Below are 24,727 nucleotides of genomic sequence, written 5' to 3'. Positions count from 1 at the left end.
ACCCGGGTACACACCATGTAGCTAATTGCACGGCAATCTGGAGTGCGTGCCTGCTGTCCTTCACTCTCCTGCTGAGTCGCGCTGCTGTCAAAAGGTCTGGACACGTGCGCTGGCTTACACAGCCACTGTGCATGCACCAGCACCGCTGACGAGCGGCACTTCATTGCTGGAGGCTGTGGATGCCGGCACGCACGCGCCAGCCACAGATCGCAGGTGATGATCATTGGGAGCATACAGCATAAAAGGTGAGGGGAGACCGATGAGTAACAGCCCCCTGAGGAAGCAATACCTGTGCCCTATAAATGTGCTCATGCAGTATAATAAAGGTAAAACGTGCTACAGCCGCTGGTCACCTTTAAACATCGAATACAGCCCAATACAATACCAACAAAATAATCTATTTATTATTACTATTATCAGCAATTACCCATTGAAGTAAAAAATTTTTTTGTATGAAATGATAATTATTGCAACAATAACTAAATAATTTATCTCCTACCCATTGTTTGCAATTATTTATTGAAGCAAAACATTTTTTTTTTTTGCATGAAATTATAATACTTATTGCAAAATTGTCATAAATTAATTGTAATAAGACGCAATCATCTCACGCACCTTGTGTGGTATACATCCTTCAACATTGCAATTTTAATGATTGTCTTGTGTGTATATATTTGTTTCAAGTTTTCACTTTTTTGCACTAAATTGTAACAATAAAAATTTAATATTTTAATAAGGACATGTGGAATTGCTCTGTCTCTTTTGTAAAAAACAATATAACGTCGTCCGCAAACAGGGCTGACCGTAGCACCTCTCCTCCAATGTTGATACCTTCAAAGCAATTTCTCTCATTCAGCATTCTTGATAGGGGCTCGATCGCCAGGTTGAACAGGAGGGGGGAAAATAGGCACCCCTGTCTAGTCCCTTTAGTCAATGAGAAAGGTCTCGACAGAAATCCTGGTGTCGCCACCCTGGCTTTAGGATTCGCATATAATACTCTAATGAATGTTCTAAATGCTCCCTGAATGCCTACCTCATCCATTACTGTTTCCAGCCATGACCACTTTACATTATCAAATGCTTTTTCGGCATCTAATGTGATCATGGCTGGAAATGCCCCCTTCTGTGGTTGTCCGTGCCTATTAGCATCCGTTACTAGCATGGTTTTTCTTATATTGGTCACCGCCGATCTCCCCTTTACAAACCCTGATTGGGCCGGAGAGATTACTCTCGGCAATATCTCCGCCAGTCTGTTGGCCATCAATTTGTCCAGTAGTTTTAGGTCCTGGTTGATCAAGGAGATCGGTCTATAATTTGCTGGATTATCTAAGTTTTTCTCTCCCTTAAGTATGAGTTTTATATATGCCGTGTTGAGGTGACTCGATATTTCAGTGCCTCCCAATATGTTGTTAAACATGCGTGTCAATATCGGTGAGATCTGCTCCTTCATCACTTTATAGAATTCCCCATTGAACCCATCGGGTCCCAGAGCTTTATGTACGTTTTAACTCTCCTATCACCTTTTGGACTTTTTCTATTGTGACTTCTGCATTCAGACTAGTCAGCTCCTCTGTGCTAAGTCGTGTGAGGTTTATTTGGTTCAGCCATTCTGCCCCTCCTTTACCACCGTCATTCCCCTTACCATACAGTTTCTCATAGTAATCCCCCAAGATCTGGTTAATTTCCTGTGGTTTTGTGGATTTGTTCCCCTCCTGTCCAGTCATACTGGTTATTGAAGTCATTGGTCGCCTTCCCTTAGCCAAATTGGCCAGTAATTTCCCTGCTTTATTGGCGTTCCTGTGCAGGTCGACCTCCATTTGTGACTGTACTAGCTCTTCCCTTTTTCCTGCCCAAAGCTCGAACCTTTGTTTCGCCCCCCTTCCATTCCTTTTTTGCTTCTTGGGACATGGTTTCCAAATATTTCAGATATTTTTCTCTAAGCGTGTCACTAGCTTCTTGGTATTGTGCATGTGTATGTCTCTTGATTGTAGCAGTATACCCCATTAGCCTCCCTCTCAGCACTGCTTTTGCTGCTTCCCAAAATATCATTACATCCGTTTCATGTTCACTATTAGTGTTGCTATACTCTTCCCACCATCCCTTCAGTATTTTAACAAAATCCGTATCCCTAAGTAAAAAGGACGGGAACCTCCACAAATAGTCCGATCCCCTCTGAACTGTGTCATTTATTTCTAAGGTCACCGGGCTATGGTCCGATATCACCATGTTCTCAATATCTACATCTTTGACCCTACTCAAAAATGATTGGTCAACCAGAATATAATCAATTCTTGACCATGCGTCATGTGGATGTGAGTAGTGAGTGAATTCACGGTCATATGGGTGCTGTAGCCTCCAGCTGTCTTTCAGATTTGTGTCTTCCAGCAGCCTAGCCATCAAGCCTTTTGTCGTTTTTGTCTGCCCATCTTGACCCCTGTTATGTCTCCTATCTTCTTCCCCTGAGACCACCGCATTGAAATCCCCTCCCACTATTTTGTTCCATTCTGTGTCCATTCCCACTTTACTTGTGATGAGTTTGAAAATTGAATTCTGTTCATTGTTGGGGGCATATATGTTGTGTATGCTAAACTCTCCCTGCAGGCTGTTTAATTTTATATGGACATATCTACCTTCCTCATCGCTATCTTGGGAAGTTTTTGTATGGTTGAAATGTTTGTTTAATAGAATCATGACCCCTGGTTTCCTTCCCGGGGAGCCCGACCCAACTACTTTTCCTACCCATAATTTCTGCATTCGGAAAAAATCTTCCCGTAGTAAATGCGTTTCCTGCAGCAGTGCGATATCTACCTTCAATCTTTTAAGATGTCTCAGAACCATCATGCGCTTGTGAGGTGATTTAAGTCCTTTCACGTTCCATGTAACTATTTTAACCATAGTCCCCGTTGCCCATGTTTTTTGTGTTGCTATGCGCCCCCCCGTGTGCGTGGCTTTGCATTTCCTCTAACTTCGCTGTGCGCTTACAACTATGTATTGCCTGGGCGCAACCTTGTGTCCCAATCTTGGCATTAACTATAAACCTGTTGGTTACCCCCCCAACTGCCCTCAATTGTCTTTCGGTATGTTTTATAGCGTTGCTTTCCCTGAACCCAACTATTCAACCTAGATCTATTGTCAACTAACAACCCCTCAACTGTCCCCCCCCCTTTACAATCAATCGTCTCATCACTTCCATTTTTTCTGTGATGCTCCTGGCTCCGCAATCCCCTCTCAGCCAACTGATTAACATTTACATATAGCCTGTCCCCCATTGTTCTGTTATCTAACACACCAGAGCAAGGCCTTCCTGGTCAACAACCATGTCAGCATACAATACCCCCTCCCTCATTGCCTATATATAGCATTTGTTGCCTCTGATCTCAATTTCACTCCACCTCCCAGCAGCATAAGTGACCTGGCTACCAGAAGAGCTATTTATCAGTAGATACTGAAGAGAGAGAAACCCGGTCCCCCATAGATGTTAGGACCCCCCTACACCCCCTAGGGGGCAGGGCACCTTGGTCAATATAAATTGAAGAGGCGAGGAGAACTAAAGAGAAGAGGGAGTGAGAGAGGAAGTGGAAGAGGAAGCAGAGGAGGAAATAGGAAGTGAAAGAGGAAGTGGAAGAGGCAGTGGAGGAGGAAGTAGGAAGCAGACGAGAAAGTGGAAGAGGAAGTAGGAAGTGGAAGTAGGAAGTGGAAGTAGGAAGTGGAAGTAGGAAGTGGAAGAGGAGGTGGAAAAGGAATTAGAAAGTGGAAGTGGAAAAGGAGGTGGAAAAGGAATTAGAAAGTGGAAGTGGAAGAGGAAGTAGGAAGTGAAAGTGAAGTAGGACGTGGGAAAGTAGGTATGAAGTGAAAGAGATAGCGAAAGGGGGAATAGGAAGTGGAAGAGGAAGTGGGAGTGGAAGTAGGAAGTGGAAGAGGGAGTGGAAAAGGAAGTAGGAACTGGAAGAGGAACTGGAAGAGGAAATAGGAAGTGGAAGAGGAAGTAAAAAGTAAAAATGCAATGATAAACAGTAGATGTTACTCATCCCCTGCATTCTGTCAGTCCCCTCTCTCCTGGGCCCCTCACAGTTCAGTTCAAAATATCAATTCTTCTCCTTGTAGCCTCTCTCTTGTCGCTCCCTTCTTCTGGTTTCCAGGCCTACGCGACGGCGACCTCCTTGTCTTTGGGCTTCCTGCATGGATCTCTCTCCCCTCCTCTCTCCCCTCCATCCAGTCCTTCCGGCCCGATGCCCGGCTCCCCTCCTCTCCTCCATGCCGGTTATGTTGCCTCTCCGGGGATTCCTCCGTCTGGTTTCTGTTCTCCATCTCCTCCATCCACTTCTCCGCATCCCTCAAGTCTTTTGTCGCAAAAAGGGATCCATCACGTCTTGTTACTTTCAGTATTGCAGGATAGAGCAGTTGGAATTTTATAGCTTTACGGTACAGCGCAGTGCAGATCTTACTAAAGGCTTTCCTTTTGCGTGTAACCTCCACCGAGTAGTCCCCGAAGATCAGTACTTTATGTCCTTGTAAAGACAGTGGGGTCCTCCTTCCTCTAAACGCTCGCAGCAGCTCTTCTTTGTCTTTGTATTCCAAGTATTTTATTATCACTTGGCGCGGCTTGGCTGGTCCAGTCACTCCCGTGCTGCTTTCCTTCCCATTTGTTCTTCCTGTGCCTGGATGCTCTCTTACGGGGCCCACCCTGTGCGCTCTTTCCACCCTGCATTTATTCGTCAGGCCCAATGCCTTGGGGAGCTCTGCTTCACATATGCTGTCCAATTGCCACATGCTTATGGATTCTGGCAGTCCCACCAACCTTAAATTGCTTCTTCTGGAGCGGGTTTCCAGATCTTCCAGTTTGTCTCTCATTGCCTGGGATCCCTCCACCATCTCCTGCAGCTGCTGTCACTTCGTCCTCTGTGTCAGAGATTCTTTGCTCCATCTCTAACATCCTGGCTCCCTGCTGTGTGATCTGCTCCTTTAAGGGAGATAGCGCTGCCCCCACCATGGCCTCCAAGGAATCCTTGATCCTGTCTGCCAGGTGCACTGCCACTGCACCAGCCAGACGGTCATAGTCTATTTGCAGGCCTGGGAGCTGGTTGTGCTGCTGGGCTGCCCGCTGCTCTCTTATCTGCTCCCCCTCCTCCTCCATCTGCCTCTGCTCACCTCCCTACATACCGCTGCGGCCCGCATCCGCCACCATTTTCTGCTCCATGTGCTCTCCCTCTGCAGCACCCTGCCTCAGCTGTCTGCCGCTGCTCCGGAGGAGGTACCGCTCCATGCACGGTCACCTCCCGCTCCTAGCCTCTCGTTTTCCGCCTCCTCCCGCGGCCGTGGGGCTCTGATAGTCGGTCTGTGGGGCTGAGGAACGTGTGGAGCTCTGTCTCCCGCGTCCTCACATCACAGCGCCGGAACCGGAAGTCGCCACCGCTGCTTTTCCACTCAGTGCGCATAATCAGAATGTCCCCGACCGGTCATGCGACTAGACCTGTTTGAATTCGGGATGCATACACCCGACTTCATAGTGCGCGTGACTGAAAGTCCGGGACTTCTAATCATGCGCACTGAGCCGAAATCCAGTGTCTGATGCGATGGCAGCAGAGAGCGGTGCGATCGACCATACCTCTGACGCTGCACATTCATTAGCATGTTAGCATGCCCACAGGGGCGTGCTTACATGTTAAGGGGGACGACTAGCCAAGAGAGGAATCGCCCTTGCAAATAGTCGCTGGCCTCATTAGCATATGATACAAGATCTTTAGAAATACTTTTTCTAAACATCCCTTTATCTATGCTACTAGATACCGGGACTGTTAGGCAGGGATTAGCAATATGCACCCAGAATTGCTCGTGGTTCTTTGAGCTTATTGCACCTGACAGGTTCCCTTTTAAGTCTTTTTGGATTTCCCATTGACAACTTTGCTTATCCAGATGTTTTAGACAGATTCACGAATTGTGACTCTAAAATGTTGCATTTTTTTGGGACATCTCATTCCATGGCCAGCCTACAGTTAGATTTCTTGGGGAGTTTTGTATTGGGTGCATTTTTTTTTTATCCTTTTTAAAAGCTTTGCAAGTTACAAAAACTGGAAAAAGATAGGAATACAGCAAGACAAAAAAAGTAACTTCAAGAAACCAAGTGGTGAATTGGGCCCTATGTCTTTGTTGAACCACAGTTGAGAAAGAGTGGAGGAAGTAGAGGGGTTACACATCACTAATTCTAGTGGTGGATGATGCAGAACCACACACTTAACCTTCTTCCTTCTTAGCGTTTTAAAGTTTTTGCACAAAGCCCCAGAACATGTCTACCATTTCTCTGACCTGAGGCTTCTTTTCCATGTGGCTGCTATAACTATATGCTGGAAACATGCAAAAGGCCACTCTCTTAGACCTGCCATCCATTGAAATTTAATGACAGCAAATCGCCACTTCATTCATCTTACTGGAAGGAGTCAATGAGTATTATTTCTGTAATACCAACCCCAGTAAATTAAACATTTTTCAGAAGGTGTCAGTTTCTGTGCTTGTATCTGCCATTGGCAAGGAATGAGTTGTGATGTCTTCTCCGTGACAGCCATTAATGCGTAGGAAAAAAAAAAAAAAACTTTTCTGTTCTGTGGACTTGACCTTGAAATTATGCTTTGAATTTAATGAGTTATGAGGTCCTGATATATAAAAATGCTTTGAACAGAAGTTTCTTTTGTCCTCAGCTTTACAGAAGGGCTTCCTGGACTCTGGTTATAGGATTTTGGGAGCAGTCGCTAAGGTGAGGGAAGCATTCCAGCCCCCAGAGCCTGAATTCCCCCCTCCTCCTCCTGACTTGGAGCACCTGAGGGTAAGTGTCTGCTATTTTGTGTATACAAGTATGTGTGTATAAAACTAGTTATCAGATATCTTAAAGGGTTTTCTCCTTTCAATTTTTCTTAACCAAATCATTATGGCCATGTTCAAAATAATAAAAACATCTAATAGTTACCCTTCCCAGGTTCAGAACGGTTTTTCCACCACTGCTGCAATGATTGTGTGTATACTGCAGCCAATCAGTGAGCTAGATGCAAAGCCCAGTGATTGGCTGCAGTACTGTAGATGTGATGGCACTGCTAATATAGCCATGCTAGAGATCCTGCTATATGGCGGGGCTTCATCAGGAACTACCTACAAGTGGATATAGGCAGGATAAACGAGGAAGTATAGGGCATACAGTGCCACTTACATGGGACACTAATGTATGTACAAAATATAATTATATTAAAGAAGAGCTGTAACTTAATCAAGAAAATTTGAGTTAAACACATTTCAAAGATGACTGATCTCCCCTAATTCTGCCGCCCCTTCCCGTTTTGTACTCCACTGCAGAGATATTTGTTTTTTCAGGAGAACAATATCTAAAATCTCTGCTTGTAATGCAATCGGGTGTTTCTTTACAGTCTTCAATGGGGACAAGCATCTTCACCCCACCCAGATGCTGCCAATCACAGCTCAGCAGCAATCTCCAAAAAATTTGAATGTCTCCACTTCAAAGACCTAATGCTAAGAATTTAGATTATGAGCCCCAATGTGGACGGTGCTGATATCTGCAGAAGCGCTGTGGAATATGATGGTGCTATGTAAGCAACTATAATAATCGATACCCCGCAAAACGGAAAAGAGCAGCAGATTCGGGTGAACTCGGGGATTTGTACAAGGTATTTACCTCTAAATTTTTTAAGTAAGTGATAGGTCCTCTTTAAATACTATAAATAGAATATAAATTCAGAGCATCAGTTAATAAAACCCCTGGCAAAAATTATGGACTCACCTGGCTCTGAGGATGTTCATTCAGTTGTTTACTTTTGTTTGAAAAAAGATCACAGACATGGCACAAAACTAAAGTAATTTCAAATGGCAACTTTCTGGCTTTAAGAAACACTAAAAAAAATCATGAAAACATAATGTGCTAGCTAGTAACGGTTACTTTACAAGTCCAAACGTGGAAAAATTATGGAATCTCTCAATTATGAGGGAAAAATTATGGAATCATGAAAAACAAACAAACAAAAGAACACTCCAATACATCACTAGTGTTTTGTTGCACCACCTCTGGCTTTAATAACAGCGTGCAGTGTTGTGAATGTTGGTTATGTTTTGGCTGCTGGGAGGCTCCCTCTGGTGGCCAGGAATGGTTTGGACTTGGACCAGGTGTGTTATGCAGTGGGTGTTTCCTTTGCTAACTCTCTGCTCATTTAAGTCCTGGTCTGATTGCAGGCTGTTGCCGGATGTCATTTGTTCTTTGTATCTCCAGCCTGCTTAATCCTGCTTTACACCACATCTATTCCAGATAAGTGCTTGTTCTTTATTTATTGTCTGGTTCTTTTGCTTAGCTGGGTTTGTCATTTGTTGTGGTTGGTTTCAGTTTATTTCCTTCCAGGGATTTTCCCCCTCAGTGGATTGTTGAGGAACTCCCTGCAGTTCTGTGTGGAGTATAGCTCCTTTGGGCCCATGTGTTTGTGGCTTGTTGAATTTGTTATAATTCTTGTTTTCTGTTCATTGGTATGACAAGGGCACCTGGTATAGGACGGAGTTCAGATCGAGCGATCTGAGGGCCTTTTTGTACTATCATGAAGTTGGTATTTTGCAGGGTTTTTCTCTGGTCACCATCAGTCCCTTTCCTGTCCTTTCCTATTTTAGTCAGCGGGGGCCTCACCTTTTGCTAATCCTGTCATCTACCTGTGTATTGTGTTTTTCCTATATCACCGCAGTCTTTGAATGTGGGGGGCTTGCTATTCTTGTCTATTTTCTGAAGCAGAGAGTTATTCATCTTTCCTACCCTTAGGATAGTTAGTTCTCCGGCTATGTTCGCGGTGCACAGGATGTTAGTTCACCCCTCGGCTACTTCTAGTTGTGATGGTTAGTAAGGGGATTGCGGCCAGATTAGTTGCCAATGCTCTTGTCACCTTTTGCCAATGATTTGTGGTGGTCTTCCATGGTTCCGGATCATAACAGTACATCCGGCCAACAAATTTAAAGGCCCTGTCCCGAGATGTCCGTCGTTTTGTGCAGTCGTGTGGAGTTTGTTCTAGGTCCAAGCCCTGTTGTTCACGTTCTAGTGGGCTATTATTGCCTTTGCCTGTACCTAAGAAACCTTGGACGCACATCTCTATGGATTTTATTTCAGAGCTTCCCGTCTCTCAGAAAATGACTGTGATTTGGGTGATCTGTGACAGATTCTCCAAGATGGTCCACTTGGTTCCCCTATCTAAGTTGCCGTCTTCATCAGAGTTGGTACCTTTGTTTTTCCAACATGTTGTTCGTTTGCATGGTATTCCCGAAAACATTGTTTCTGACAGAGGAGTGCAGTTTGTATCCAGGTTTTGGAGGATTTTTTGCTCCAAATTGGGTGTTGAGCTGTCTTTCTACTCGGCGTTTCATCCTCAGACCAACGGTCAGACTGAAAGGGCTAACCAGACCCTTGAGACCTATTTACGGTGTTTTGTTTCTGCGGATCAGGATGACTGGGTTTCGTTTTTGCCTTTGGCTGAATTTGCCCTTAACAATAGAGCTAGCTCTACCACATTGGTGTCCCCCTTTTTCTGCAATTTTGGGTATCACCCTAGGTTCCTCTCAGGGCAGCTTGAGGCGTCTGACTGTCCGGGGGTGGATTCGGTGGTCAATAGAATGCAGCAGATTTGGGGGCAGGTAGTGGATAAATTGTTTCAGTCCCAAGAAACTGCCCAAAAGTTTGCCAACCGGCGTCGGACTGTTGGTCCCCGGTTTAAAGTAGGGGACATGGTGTGGTTGTCCTCTAAAAATATTCCTATGAGAGTTCCATCTCCTAAATTTAAGCCCAGATTTATTGGACCTTATAAGATTTCGGAGATTATTAACCCTGTATCTTTCCGTTTGACTCTGCCTGCGTCATTTAAGATTCACAATGTCTTCCATAAGTCCTTGTTGAAGAAACATGTGGAGCCAGCAGTTCCTGCAGCAGCGCCTCCTGACCCTGTTTTGGTACAAGGGGATCTGGAGTATGAGGTTGAAAAAATTCTGGATTCCCGTCGCAGTAGGCGTCAGCTTCAGTACCTTGTGAAATGGAAGGGTTATGGGCAGGAGGATAACTCTTGGGTTGTGGCTTCTGACATTCATGCGGACAGGTTGGTTCGCGCCTTCCATCATGCTCATCCCGAGCGACCTGGTTGCGTGGGTGAGGGTTCGGTGACCCCTCCTCAAGGGGGGGGGGGTACTGTTGTGAATGTTGGTTATGTTTTGGCTGCTGGGAGGCTCCCTCTGGTGGCCAGGAATGGTTTGGACTTGGACCAGGTGTGTTGTGCAGTGGGTGTTTCCTTTGCTAACTCTCTGCTTATTTAAGTCCTGGTCTGATTGCAGGCTGTTGCCGGATGTCAGTTGTTCTTTGTATCTACAGCCTGCTTAATCCTGCTTTACACCACATCTACTCCAGATAAGTGCTTGTTCTTTATTTATTGTCTGGTTCTTTTGCTTAGCTGGGTTTGTCATTTGTTGTGGTTGGTTTCAGTTTATTTCCTTCCAGGGATTTTCCCCCTCAGTGGATTGTTGAGGAACTCCCTGCAGTTCTGTGTGGAGTATAGCTCCTTTGGGTCCATGTGTTTGTGGCTTGTTGAATTTGTTATAATTCTTGTTTTCTGTTCATTGGTATGACAAGGGCACCTGGTATAGGACGGAGTTCAGATCGAGCGATCTGAGGGCCTTTTTTTACTATCAGGAAGTTGGTATTTTGCAGGGTTTTTCTCTGGTCACCATCAGTCCCTTTCCTGTCCTTTCCTATTTTAGTCAGCGGGGGCCTCACCTTTTGCTAATCCTGTCATCTACCTGTATATTGTGTTTTTCCTATATTACCGCAGTCTTTGAATGTGGGTTGCTTGCTATTCTTGTCTATTTTCTGAGGCAGAGCGTTATTCATCTTTCCTACCTTTAGGATAGTTAGTTCTCCGGCTGGGTTCGCGGTGCACAGGATGTTAGTTCTGATTTCTGTTGCCACATCAGCTTTGCAAGTTGGAGCCTTGTCATGGACCATTTTCTTTAACTTCCACCAAAGATTTTTAATTGCATTGAGATCCAAACTATTTGCTGGCCATGTCATTGACCTTATGGGTCTTCTTTCAAGGAATGTTTTCACAGTTTTTGCTCTATGGCAGGATGCATTATCATCTTGATACATGATTTTATCATCCCCAAACATCCTTTCAATTGATGAAATAAGAAAAGTGTCCAAAATTTCAATGTAAACTTAGGCATTTATTGAAGATGTAATGACAGCCATCTCCCCAGTGCCTTTACCTGACATGCAGCCCCATATCATCAATAACTGTGGAAATTTACATATTCTCTTTAGGCAGTCATCTTTTTATTGTTTAGCTTTTCCGTATGTAAATCCCATTTCCTTTAGGCGGTTTCTTACAGTTCTGTCACAGCCATTGACTCCAGTTTCCTCCCATTCGTTCCTCATTTGTTTTGTTGTCCATTTCCTATTTTTGGAGACATATTGCTTTAAGTTTCCTGTCTTGACGCTTTGATGTCTTACTTGGTCTACCAGTATATTTGCCTTTTAACAACCTTCCCGTGTTGTTTGTATTTGGTCCAGATTTTTGACAGAGCTGACTGTGAACAACCAACATCTTTTGCAACATTGCGTGATGATTTACCCTCTTTTAAGAGTTTGATAATCCTCTCCTTTGGTTCAATTGACATCTCTCGTGTTGGAGCCATGATTCATGTCAGTCCACTTGGTGTAACAGCTCTCCAAGGTGTGATCACTCTTTTTTTAGATGCAGACTAACGAGCAGATCTTATTTGATGCAGATGTTAGTTTTGCGAATTAAAATTTACAGGGTGATTCCATAATTTTTTCCCCCTCTTTGGTCTTGAAAATTAACAGTTACTGGCTAGCACATTATGTTTTCATGATTTTTTTTTTCTTAAAGCCAGATAGTTGCCATTTGAAATGACTTTTTACTTTTGTTTAAAAAAAGCAGATCACAGACATGGCACATAACTAAAACAACTGAATAAACATCCTCAGAGCCAGGTGATTCCATAATTTTTGCCAGGGGTTGTACATACACTACAGTTCAAATAAATAAAAAAAATAAAATCTTTATTTTTATATAGCGCAAACATATTCCGCAGCGCTTTCAAAAGTTTAGGGTTACTTAGATTTTTCCTTATTTTTGAAAGAAAAGCGCTTTTTTTTTTTTTTCCAATGAAGCTAACAAATTGAACAGAAATACACTCTATACATTGTTAATGTGGTAAATAACCATTCTAGCTGCAAACGTCTGGTTTTTAATGCAATATCTACATAGGTGTATAGAGGTCAATTTCCAACAACCACCACTCCAGTGTCCTAATGGTACATTGTGTTTGGTAACTGTGTTAGAAGGCTAATGGATGTTTAGAAATCTCTTGCAAACCTTTGTACAAGTATGTTAGCACAGCTGAAAACAGTTTTGCTGATTAGAGAAGCTATAAAGTTGACCTTCCTTTGAGCTAGTTGAGAATCTGGAGCATTACATTTGTTGGTTCCATTACTCTCAAAATGGCCAGAAAAGAGAACTTTCATGTGAAACTCGACAGTCTTTTCTTGTTCTTAGAAATGAAGGATCAGTCATGCAAGGAATTGCCAAGAAACGTAAGATTTCTTACAATGGTGTGTACTACTCCCTTCAGAGGAGAGCACAAACAGGCTCTAACCAGAGTAGAAAGAGAAGTGGGAGGCCGGGCTGCACATCTGAGCAACAAGACAAGTACATTAGAGTTTCTAGTTTGAGAAATCGACGCCTCACAGGTCCTCAACTGGCAGCTTCATTAAATAGTACCCGCAAAACGCCATTGTCAACGTCTACAGTGAAGAGGCGACTCCGGGATGCTGGTCTTCAGGGCAGAGTGGCAAAGAAAAAGACACTTCGGAGACTGGCTAATAAAAGGACAAGATTATTATGGGCAAAAGAACAGACCAAATTGAACAAAGGAAGATTGGAAAAAAGTGTTATGGACAGACAAATCAAAGTTTGAGGTGTTTGGATCACACAGAAGAACATTTTTGAGACTCAGAACTGAAAAAATGCTGGAAGAGTGCCTGACTCCATCTGTCAAGCATGGTCGAGGTAATGTGATGGTCTGGGGTTGTATTGTTGCTGGTAAAGTGGGAGTTTTGTACAAGGTAAAAGGGATTTTAAAGAAGGAAGGCTATCACTCTATTTTGCAATGCCATGCCATACAGGACAATGACCCAAAGCACATCTCCAAATTTATGCATGAACTATTTAGGGAAGAAGCAGGCAGCTGTATTCTATCTGTAATGGAGTGGCCAGCCCAGTCACCAGATCTCAAGCCTATTGAGCTTTTGTGGGAGCAGCTTGACCGTATTGTATGCAAAAAGTGCCGATCAAGCCAATCCAACTAGTGGGAGGGAGTTCTGGAAGCATGGGGTGAAATATCTCCAGATAAACTGGTATAAAGATACCTCAGCAAATTAACAGCTAGAATGCCAAAGGTCTGCAAAGCTCGAATTGCTGCAAAGGGAGCATTATGTGATGAAAGCAAAGTTTGAAGGAGAAAATTATTATTTCAAGTAAAAATCATTATTTCTAACCTCGTCAATGTCTGGACTATATTTTCTATTCATTATGCAACTCATTTGATAAGTGTGATTTTTCATGGAAAAGACAAAATTGTCTGGGTGACCCAAATGTTTGAACTGTAGTGTATATGTTTTGGCATCAGTCAATATGCATAACTGTGCATAAGTTTTAGGCAGGTGTGGCTAAAATGTTGCAGAGTAAAAATGCTTTCAAAAATAGAAGTATTAATGTGCTGTTTTAAAGATATTTTGAAAAATAAATTAGCAGCATTGTGGACTGTAGATGTAGAGGTCCCTCAATGAAACTGGTTGCAGCAGAAAACAAACCAATCATCATTCCGAAATTGGAAAATGTTCAGCAGGGTCATCAGCTCAGAAGTGGCAGCACGCAGTGGGACTACATTCAACTACTGATCTGAGAAGTCTAGTCAGAAGTGATTTCATTGGATATAATTATGGAAGAAAACGTAAGATCTGAGGTGCAGAAAAATGGCAGCAAGTGTTCTGGACTGAAGAGACAAATCTGAATTATTTGGCTGCAACAAAAGGCAATTTATTAGCAAAAAAGGCTGGAGAGCAGTGCAGTAATGTGTGTCTCAAGCTATAGAGAATGGAGTTGTGGGTTTGATAAAGATTTATAGTGTCCATATTGCAGAGAAATACAGACAGTTTCCATCATGCAGTACTATAAGGAAGATGTCTGGTAAGCTCCAAAGTTATTCTGCAGCTCAGGATTGGGCAATTTTCCATAGGGGCCACATAAGATGATGACTACTCAATATTCATATTAATAGATTCATTTTAAGTTTTTTTTATATTAATTGTATCACTTAATATTGAGCAGAATTATGTATGTTGACACTACCCCTGTATACAGTATGAGCTCACGCATGGCCATATATATATATATATATATATATATATATATATATATATATATATATATATAATTACAGTATAAGCCCACACATAGCCCTCCTATATAGAGCTTGATCCTCATGAGCACTAACACAGTCCCCATATATGCAGCATGAGGCCTCACATAGACTTCTTATACACAGCATAAACCCCTACATAGCACCTCTATATACAGCATGAACCCCCACACACACAGCCTGGCGCTATATATAGTTTGACCACTCCTATATACAGTTTGAGCCCCCAACATACAAACACTGAGCCCCCACGTAGCCCTCCTATATATGGTGGGAGCCCGCCTATATACAGTATAAGATGACATGTGGCCCTCTATATACAATATGAACCCCCACATAGACACCTTATACACAGTATGAGCCTCAGTCACGTGTAACCTTCCTATATATAGTGATGGCCCCCTATACTTAGTATTAACCCCCCACACAGCCCCCTATACACAAACACACCTCTCACATTCATAGACAAAAAAACGAAATGCATGCTCGCCTCAATCCTGTTCCTCTAGCAATCTGCTCCTGTAGATGGACTCTCGGCAGATACGATGAAGTGACATCATTGCGTCTATCACACACAATGATTGGTGGAAGAAGGGGGACATGTGCTCTATTTTACACTAATGTATCCAGTTATTTGCATCCTTAGGTTTCAGATAGTGGTGATATTGAGTTGCTGGCGGGGAGGGCATGGTGCAACCTTTGGGCTACTGTTTTCGGCCCTTTGGCTTTCTCTACACAGGCCGGACTCTAACAGACAGAAGTGTTACATCTCGTGGCTCTCCTCTTGCAAGGAATGAGGTGGTCCCCCATTCCTTGTCTGCCGCGAGCTCTCCTGCTCAGCAGCGCCAAAGGCCTGGGAGACTGCAGGAGTTTCCTCCTCCTAGATGCAGCAGAAGGGTGACACCTAGTGGTTTACTCCTTGTAAGGAATGGAGTGGTCTCCCATCCCTTGCCTGCCACGTGTCCTCCTGCTCAGCATCGCAGAGGGTTGGAGTGGTTGCACAGTGTGCAAAGGATAGATGCTCAGGGAAGCAGCAAGACTTCCCTTAGCTCTGCACATTGTGAAACCGAAGATCCCGCCTTTATGACCCAGAGGCAGGAGGTTGAGCATGTGCCCCACGTGACATCTTCTGATTCGCTCACTGGTATCACACGGCCAGATAACGAGGCTGGTGATGTGCTGAATCCTGACTGGCCGGGCCAGGACGTCACAGATCATGATTGGGTCACATCCGTCTCGCGCCCGCCCTTGGCTGGAGCTACATCTCCTTAAAAACCCCTCCTGCCATCATGGCGGCGCGCGACCGTCCTTCTATGTTTGGATGTCTGGCAGCGTGCTGCCACGCCACTGTACAGACATTGTATTTTGCAGGTCTCGCCCCTGCCTTGCTGCTCCGGCAGTATTCCGTTTAACAGGCTGTGTTCCTGTCCCAGGTGAGCTCCTTGAATCTCTGTCGGACTCACCTGGTTTCTGAAGCACACGTGCGTGGGCACCTCTGTGCTACCCTCGTGCCATATTCCTGTGACTCCCGCTGGCACACGTGCGTAGGCACCTCTGTGCGTCCCCGTACACCGAGTTGTGAGCCCCGTGCCATACAACCCTCACGGGTTAGGGCGGACAGGTGTACGCAGATCGTCTGTGACATTCCAGACGATCGCTAGCAGCAACCCGCTCACTCTTCTCCCACCATAGCAGCGGTCCCTTACACCGCACAGTGGACCTTGACCGGCGGAAGCTGTCCATATACCATCTTGGCACGCTTCCCCGGGTCCCCCTCGTAACACAGAAGGCCTGATGTTGCCCACTTAGCTCTGCTGCATCTGAACAACAATCCCAAAGATACAGCCATTGTCCTTAAAGAAGCACTTCTTTGAAAATTCTTATCCTCTTAATGTATTGCAGTCTTCATATTATATGGCACTGTGTACTTACACTTGCTCATTTTGCAGTTTTACACAGTGAATTCTTCTCTTTTCCAATAGGTCAGTGACATCATGTGATTAAAAATAGAGTGGCTAGTATTGACATGGAAATGAATATTATGTTATTTAATACTGGTTTGTTTTGTTTTTTTCTTCCAGCTGACTGATGATGCAGCACCTCCTAAGCCTCCACTTCCTGAAGGAGAGGTTCCACCTCCCAGACCACCTCCACCTGAAGAAAAAGATGAGGAGTTTCCGGAGCAAAGGGTGGGCGAGGCAGTGAATCAGCCAATGATGGTTGCTGCAAGACAACTTCACGATGAGGCTCGCAAGTGGTCCAGCAAGGTAATAATACTTAACCGTTAAAAACATTATGAAAACTAGTCTATGACAGTAAATGATTGCTCACATTACAGTCCCCTAATGTTGGAGACCTACAGAACGTACTATTTCTAAATCGGTCTCATTTTTATATATATATATATATATATATATATATATATATATATATATATATATATATAATAATATATACACACACACACACACACACACACACACACACACACACACATATATATATACACACATACACACACACAGTCACATGAAAAGGTTTGGGCACGCCTATTAATGTTAACTTTTTTTCTTTATAACAATTTGGGTTTTTGAAACAGCTATTTCAGTTTCATATATCTAATAACTGATGGACTGAGTAATATTTCTGGATTGAAATGCAAATATGCAAATATTACTCAGTCCATCAGTTATTAGATATATGAAACTGAAATAGCTGTTGCAAAACCCCAAATTGTTATAAAGAAAAATGGTTAACATTAATGGGGGTGCCCAAATTATATAATATATATATGTATTATATATATATATATTAATATATATATATATATATATATATATATATATATATATATATATTATATAATTTGGGCACCCCCATTAATGTTAACCATTTTTCTTTATAACAATTTGGGGTTTTGCAATATTATAATATATTTTTCAGAACTCATGGATGGTAAAATAGAGCTTGTTTAACTGCCTGAGGTTATTAATCTACTAATTTGGACTCCAGTGATGGAAAGTGTGAAACAATGCAAATGACTGAAAACTTCTTCATTGACTATAGAAGGAAATAGGTCCCATATAGTTCCAATAACCGGATAAATATTCTATTTTAGGGTTATGCTAAAAGTAACCACACTATGGCAGAAAGTGTGTTCTGCAGTTAGTCAATGGAAAAACATTAACTCTAGAAAGCAAACCCACATGTACTTCCTATTGGCAGCACAATGATGGGGATTTAGCAAGAACACCAGTTGTAGGGAGCCTCTTTGGTCACAGTCAAAATTGAATCCCTAAGAGCTGTCTCCTTCCAGAATTGTATTCAACTACCTAGTAGTGTGCGCTCAAACAAAATTAGTTGGAACAGACTTCTAAACAATGTAATACAGGATATTTTCCTCTATAATCCATTTACCTAGAGGTGGATTGGCAGTTATTACGGGGGCTGCCATATTAATGGTTTATCTTTAGCATAGGTTATTAATAACAAACCATTGTGAGTCCAATTCTACCAATCCAGGTGTTTTTGAAGGGGTTTTGGCGCTTCTGTGAGCACCGCCTCCTCTTCACTGCTTTGTCTTCCTACAATCCCTCTACTTGTGTATAGGATAACACAGCTTTAGGCAGCATACAGACAGATAAAACCATGTAGCATTTATAGAAGCTGCAATGCTCAAACAAGCTCCACAGGTACTCTGTCATTATAATATTGATTGCCTACCCCAACCCCCCAACAAAAACCAAAAACATTCTACCTTTATTTTGCCCTGAAAAATATATACATATCTGGCTTACACGAGTGCAAATAATTCAGAGTGCATAAATGCATAGAACCAAGTGCAGGCTGGAAACAGGCAATGTTAAAGAGAAAGGGCTGAGAAAACCAAAAAAGTATCTGATACTCTAAGGGTGCGTGCCCTCGATCAGTGTTTGTATCGTTTTGGATGTATCGTGTTTTCGCTGCGTCCAAAACGCTGCTTTGTACAGTACAAGCATAGTGGAAGGGATTTCTAGAAGTCCCATGCCCACTGTGCTTGTTTTTTCTGCAACAAACACTGACCTGCACACCGCATCGGCTTTCCAAGCTGTAGCATGTCAGTTGTTTACTGTGGATTCGCATGTGTGCTCCGTGGGGAGGACACAAGCGAGAGACTGCAGAGCACTGAACTCTGATCGTCGGTACGAGCAGCTGTGGTCTCCTGCGTTCTCCTGTGGAGGATACGCATGGCTCCGCAGGTCAGGACCCGCTGTGTCCAGGACGCAGCGAGTCCTGATCGTGGGCACATACCCTAAAGGTACCGTCACACTAAGCGACGCTCCAGCGATCCCACCAGCAACCTGACCTGGCAGGGATCGCTGGAGCGTCGCTACACGGGTTGCTGTTGAGCTGTCAAACAGGCAGATCTCACCAGTGACCAGCCCCCAGCCAGCAGCGACGCGTGGAAGCGATGCTGCGCTTGGTAACTAAGGTAAATATCAGGTAACCAAAGCGATATTTACCTTGGTTACCAGCGCACACCGCTTAGCGCTGGCTCCCTGCACTCCTAGCCACAGTACACATCGGGTTAATTACCCGATGTGTAGTCTGGCTATGTGTTCAGGGAGCAGGGAGCCGGCACTGACAGCGTGAGAGCGGCGGACGCTGGTAGCGAAGGTAAATATTAGGTAACCAAGGAAAGGGCTTCTTGGTTACCTGATATTTACATTGGTTACCAGCGTCCGCAGAAGCCGGCTCCCTGCTCACTGCACATTCAGTTGTTGCTCTCTCGCTGTCACACACAGCGATGTGTGCTTCACAGCAGGAGAGCAACAACTAAAAAATGGTTCAGGACATTCAGCAACAACCAGCGACCTCACAGCAGGGGCCAGGTTGTTGCTGGATGTCACACACAGCAACATCGCTAGCAACATCGCTGCTACGTCACAAAAGTTGTGCCTCAGCAGCGATGTTGCTAGCGATGTTGCTTAGTGAGACGTGGTCTTAAGACGTTTCTGAAGTGCATATCATTAGCAAGTCAGATAATGCCCCTCGATGTTTGTGTCTTATGATTCACTTTAATTTCAGCGGAGTGAGCTCTAATTCAGGTGAGAATGTATTTTATAGGAGATACCGTCTAAATGGAATTTTTTTATATATATATATATATATATATATATATATATATATATATATATATATATATATATATATATAAAATATATATACTGTGTATATAGATATACTGTGATATATATATATACATATACATATACATATATATATATATATATATATATATATATATATATATATATATATACATATACACACAGTTAGGTCCAGAAATATTTGGACAGTGACACAAGTTTTGTTATTTTAGCGGTTTACAAAAACATGTTCAGAAATACAATTATATATATAATATGGGCTGAAAGTGAACACTCCCAGCTGCAATATGAGAGTTTTCACATCCAAATCGGAGAAAGGGTTTAGGAATCATAGCTCTGTAGTGCATAGCCTCCTCTTTTTCAAGGGACCAAAAGTAATTGGACGAGGGACTCTAAGGGCTGCAATTAACTCTGAAGGCGTCTCCCTCGTTAACCTGTAATCAATGAAGTAGTTAAAAGGTCTGGGGTTGATTACAGGTGTGTGGTTTTGCATTTGGAAGCTGTTGCTGTGACCAGACAACATGCGGTCTAAGGAACTCTCAATTGAGGTGAAGCAAAACATCCTGAGGCTGAAAAAAAAGAAAAAATCCATCAGAGAGATAGCAGACATGCTTGGAGTAGCAAAATCAACAGTCAAACTCCAACAGCCTGATCCTTTTTTTCCCTCAACACCATTTGTTTGGGATGAGTTAGGAAGACCCCAAAAATGTCAGATTTTTGCCCTATCCAGTCGGCGTTTGTTTGATAATCATCTGTTAAAAAGAGTAGAAAAGAAATTGAATTAAAGCATTGGTCCAGGGGACCAACTAACCCAAAAACCAGTTGAGGCCTAGTATAGCGTTAACTCCCCCCAATATCACAAGTAACTGCAGAACATAAAGGTGGGAGGTCTAGGGGGCTCTAGATAATTAATGTTTTAATAAAAATGCCATTGGTGCTACTAATATACGGTTGCTGAAATCCCCTTCATTGTGTTGCCTGTAGGATACAAATGGACTTTTTTAACTACAGTCACATAGGTCACAGAGTTTTTAGCGCACTTTTATATATTCTTTTCTTTTTCTGTTCTTCCAGTTTGTTAGTGGCGATACAATCCTGGAGTCTAATGTATTCATAGCAGTAACCCCGCAAATTCACAACCTGTACTGATTGACGATCTCCTCCCTATGAATATGCATAGGATGACATCTGCTATTGGGGCTGGGGGAACTGTAGCTCACAAAACAATAATGTGGGCGTTACTGACATTTTTCAGGGCTCGCAATGTAAATAGCAGAGTATACATGTAATTGGATGTTTGGGTTTGCTACATTTATGCAATTATTTTCACTTTCAAACCAATTCCAGAAATGTATGATGACTTTCTCTTCCTAGACGCATTTGCTTATCCAGACAATAGCTTTAGAAAAAGGATTTTTACTAAATAAGTGCTCTAAAATATAGCAGCAGCCTGTAAATACATTCTGTATATTCTTTTTCATTAAGTTCTGGGATCCATGTAACGATTTTGAATTTCATATATACATATAATATGCTCCGTCTGCTTTTATCCTCTTGTTTTAACATGCAATTTTTAACAGAATGTCTCGCCTAAGGGTAAAAAATGTATTTCAAGGTCACATCATTGGGGGACACAGGAACCATGGGTAAGTTTGCTGCTACCTGGAGGATAACACTAAGGCTGGGGCCCACACGGGACACTAGTGCGATGCTCGCATGACACTCGGCTCACGCTGGCAGCACAGCAGGAGCCGAGTGTTATACGAGTGTCCCTGTGACTGAGATCCGCCTGTGCGAGCAGACCTCAGCTGCGGGGGGCGGACCGGCACGGAGGAGAGGAGGGAGGGATTTATCTCCCTCTCCCCTCCGTAGCCAGCTATTGCGATTCTCGCTCTGCACGCGTGGTATACCGATGTACCGCGAGTGCAGTGCGATTTTTCTCTTGCCCCATTCACTTGAATGGGTGCGAGAGAAAAAGATTCTCGCATTACGATCGCAGCATGCTGCGATTGTTTTCTCGGTTTGATTAGGGCTGAGAAAATAATCGCTTGTGTTCGCTGACACATAAGGTAATATTGGTCCGAGTGGAATGCGATGTTTTATCGCACTCCACTCTCACCGATTTTTTTCGCCATGTGGCTTAGGCCTAACAATACATCTTAACACAAAGTGGCTATACCTCACCTGCTAGCACCAGGCCTCCTCAGTTTAGTTTGGTGTCAGTTTCAGGCAGACATGGGTCTGATAATCACTTAGCCTTGGTGCAGTAGGTAAGGTTAGGTGGTAACATTTTTTTTTTTTTTTTTTTTTAGCTTCAGATTATCATTAGGAGTGACAATGATTATCCTTGCCTCACTTCAGGGTGTGATGGAGAGTACAGCCTGTACTGTTCAGCCTGTATCCTCTTGTCTGTATCGCAGGACCATGTTCCTTGATGCAGTTGGCAATCTGGTCCCCATGGCATCGCTGCCTTTACGACGTCTGCCCACCTTAGCACTACGCATTTACATGGAGCGTAAGATGACGTCTGGATTTCACCAATACCTAGCCAGAGTGTTTCGCTTTCTCTGTTTCTTTCTCTTTTTTTTCTTTCTTTCTTTCTCCCTCCTTCCTTGTCTTTCTTTTTTTCTTTTGCTCGCTCTCTCTCACGCGCTCTCTCGCGCTCGCTCTCTCTTTCGCGCTCTGAGTGCAAGAGCGAGCGAGTGTGCGCCTTTCTCTCTCTCACACTTAGTCTCTCTCCTCAGCCTGCACCTGTACAAGGTGGTGGTGTGGCCAGTTCCATCTTTATTTCCTAAGGTACTTTTGGCATTCCTCCTTAACGAGGACATTGTCTTACCTTCTCTCTGCCCCTCATGCTACTGAGTGAGCTTTGCACAAGCTGGAAATTGTCAGAGCCGTGCAGAGCTACTTGTCAGCCACCACTCCATTATGATTTCTCTGTTTGTCATTCTACAAGGCCCGTGCAGAGGTCTGGCCTCCTCTAGGGCAACGATTGCTTGCTGGATTCAGTCACCCATTATTGAAGCATATAGGTTGAAGGCCATATTTCCACCATTCAAAATGAAGGTGTACTCTATGCAGGCTGTGTCACCAGGTAGCTGTTATGCAACTCTGTGACGCAGCTATTTGGTCATCAGTTCATACCTTTTCTAAGTTTTACAAGGTCTATATACCTTTGCTTCATTAGACTCAAGTCTTAGCAAGAAAGTGCTGCCGGCAGTGGTCATTCAATCAACTGCCTAAGCAAAAGTGAATACTTCTGTGGAAACCATATAAAATTTGTTTATCTCCACCCCAAGGACCGTGTCTGCTAATGAAGCAACCAAAAAATTAAGATTTTTGATATTCGTAAATTAATTATTTTTTTTTAGCATTTATTAGAAGACATAACATCAATCCTTCGTTTTTCCATCTGGCATCCATTAAAGATGTTTTTTTGCTTAAGATAGTTAGGCTTATCCTTTCACCTTCATGTTTTAGCACTTTTTGCTTCTTCTACTGCTTTGTCACAAACTGCGGAGGCGCTAGCAGAGGAGGAGCCAATTTTTAATTTTTTTTTGTTAATCTGTATTGTTAATGGCAGCAGACTAACCCATGGTTCCTTTTGTCACCCAATGAAGACTATGAGAGAGATTTTATGGTAAGTATCAATCATCTTTTTTTTTATAGAGACCTGGTTTGGCTTCAGGTGCATTAAACCCTTGGCCCTCCTTTCCCACCTCTGCGTTTGATACTAACCTTTCCCCCTTTCTTTACCCCCCCTGCCCTCCCAGTCACCTGGAAGCCCTGCACCCACTACTCCGCAGGGTAGAGAAGCCGTTGTGTCTGAGGTAGAGCAGGAGCATCAGGAAGAGGAGGAGGAGGAGGAGGCGGCAGTGGAATTTGCCCTTTCCTCTGACATTGAAGATGATTATGAGCCCGAGCTGCTATTAGTCCCTGAGGGACAGCCTGTAAACCAGCCAATGCTGGCTGCAGCTCAGTCTTTGCATCGAGAAGCTACAAAATGGTCCAGTAAGGTACTCAATAGTTACCAAGCTCTGCATCCTCCACCCTGCCAAATGCATCCCACCCTCTCCCTCCATTCATGACACTGTTTGCGCCTCCAGTCTGCACCTAGCTGATGGTGTCGCTGCGTGTGATTTTTCTCATGCCAGCTTGTGTGGGCCCATGTATGGCTTAATCAGTGAATTTTGGCTTGTCTATGTTTTGTTGCGTTATTCTATTCAGAGGTTTAATGCTGCTCATTTCATGGCCTTTTAGGTCACACAATGCTTTTCCATATAACAAACAGAATACAACACTCTTGTTCATTGACTGTGATGGGTATGGCAGCATGAGCTGTACTACCAGACAACACCAATGTAACAACATTGGGCAGTTTTAGGAAAACCTTCCTTACTATTTTCTATTCCTAGACAACCATGTTAATGTATTTACAAAGTATCACGCTAACTGTTCACTGTTTTATCCTTCTATTCAGGATCTATGATGTGAATACTAATATAAAATAATAATAGTTGGCCTCATTTCCAGAGAAATTAGTTTACAGGTATTCAGAGCTATTTATATGCTCCTATTTACACAATGGAGCAAAAGTATTAGACAAGTTTTAGAAATAATTTGTAAGAGGGGCTCCATAAATCTAGCCATAGACTATTATTGTGCCTTATACGCTGGCTGTGGAAGCAATGTTGCCTACATGGATATGGAGAATTCTATGCCTTAATATTGGAATATGCGGAATTTCACTGTAAAGGGGAACGTGGGTAGCTGCAGATTTTCAATCTGTATATGTTTTGGGGCCGTATCCTCTTGGAGGTCAGCTTTATAGTTTTAGCACTGATTTGCTAAACAAACTGAAAATCTGTTGGTTTTTTTTGCCAGGACCTAACATTGCAAGGGAAGTGAACGGGTGTTAGATTTCAGTGATATAACGTCTGTCATATTCCTTAATAGTAAAAATCTAAAGATTTGCTCAGGTTTTCTATTCGCACACCTAATATAGAGCCTAGATGTGTGATATGTGTTCTGTCTGCTGCTCACGTCGAGTACAGTCGCATGGCTTG

General features: G+C 43.2%; 1 protein-coding gene across 2 annotated transcripts in view; it reads left to right on the top strand.

The window, feature by feature from the left end:
* VCL (vinculin) overlaps positions 1-24,727 on the top strand; it is a 341,576-nt gene that overhangs the window by 274,608 nt on the left and 42,241 nt on the right. The window contains exons 17-19 of one of the 2 annotated variants that reach the window (XM_075349102.1): positions 6,693-6,817; positions 16,593-16,778; positions 23,435-23,677. In XM_075349102.1, coding sequence (XP_075205217.1) covers positions 6,693-6,817; positions 16,593-16,778; positions 23,435-23,677 — 554 coding nt within the window. The remainder of the gene's footprint in view (positions 1-6,692; positions 6,818-16,592; positions 16,779-23,434; positions 23,678-24,727) is intronic. The other variant, XM_075349103.1, reaches the window with a different exon arrangement.

The sequence above is a fragment of the Anomaloglossus baeobatrachus genome, chromosome 5 (assembly GCF_048569485.1).
Source record: "Anomaloglossus baeobatrachus isolate aAnoBae1 chromosome 5, aAnoBae1.hap1, whole genome shotgun sequence".
NCBI lineage: Eukaryota > Metazoa > Chordata > Amphibia > Anura > Aromobatidae > Anomaloglossus > Anomaloglossus baeobatrachus.
This window is presented reverse-complemented; position numbering and strand designations above follow the sequence as displayed.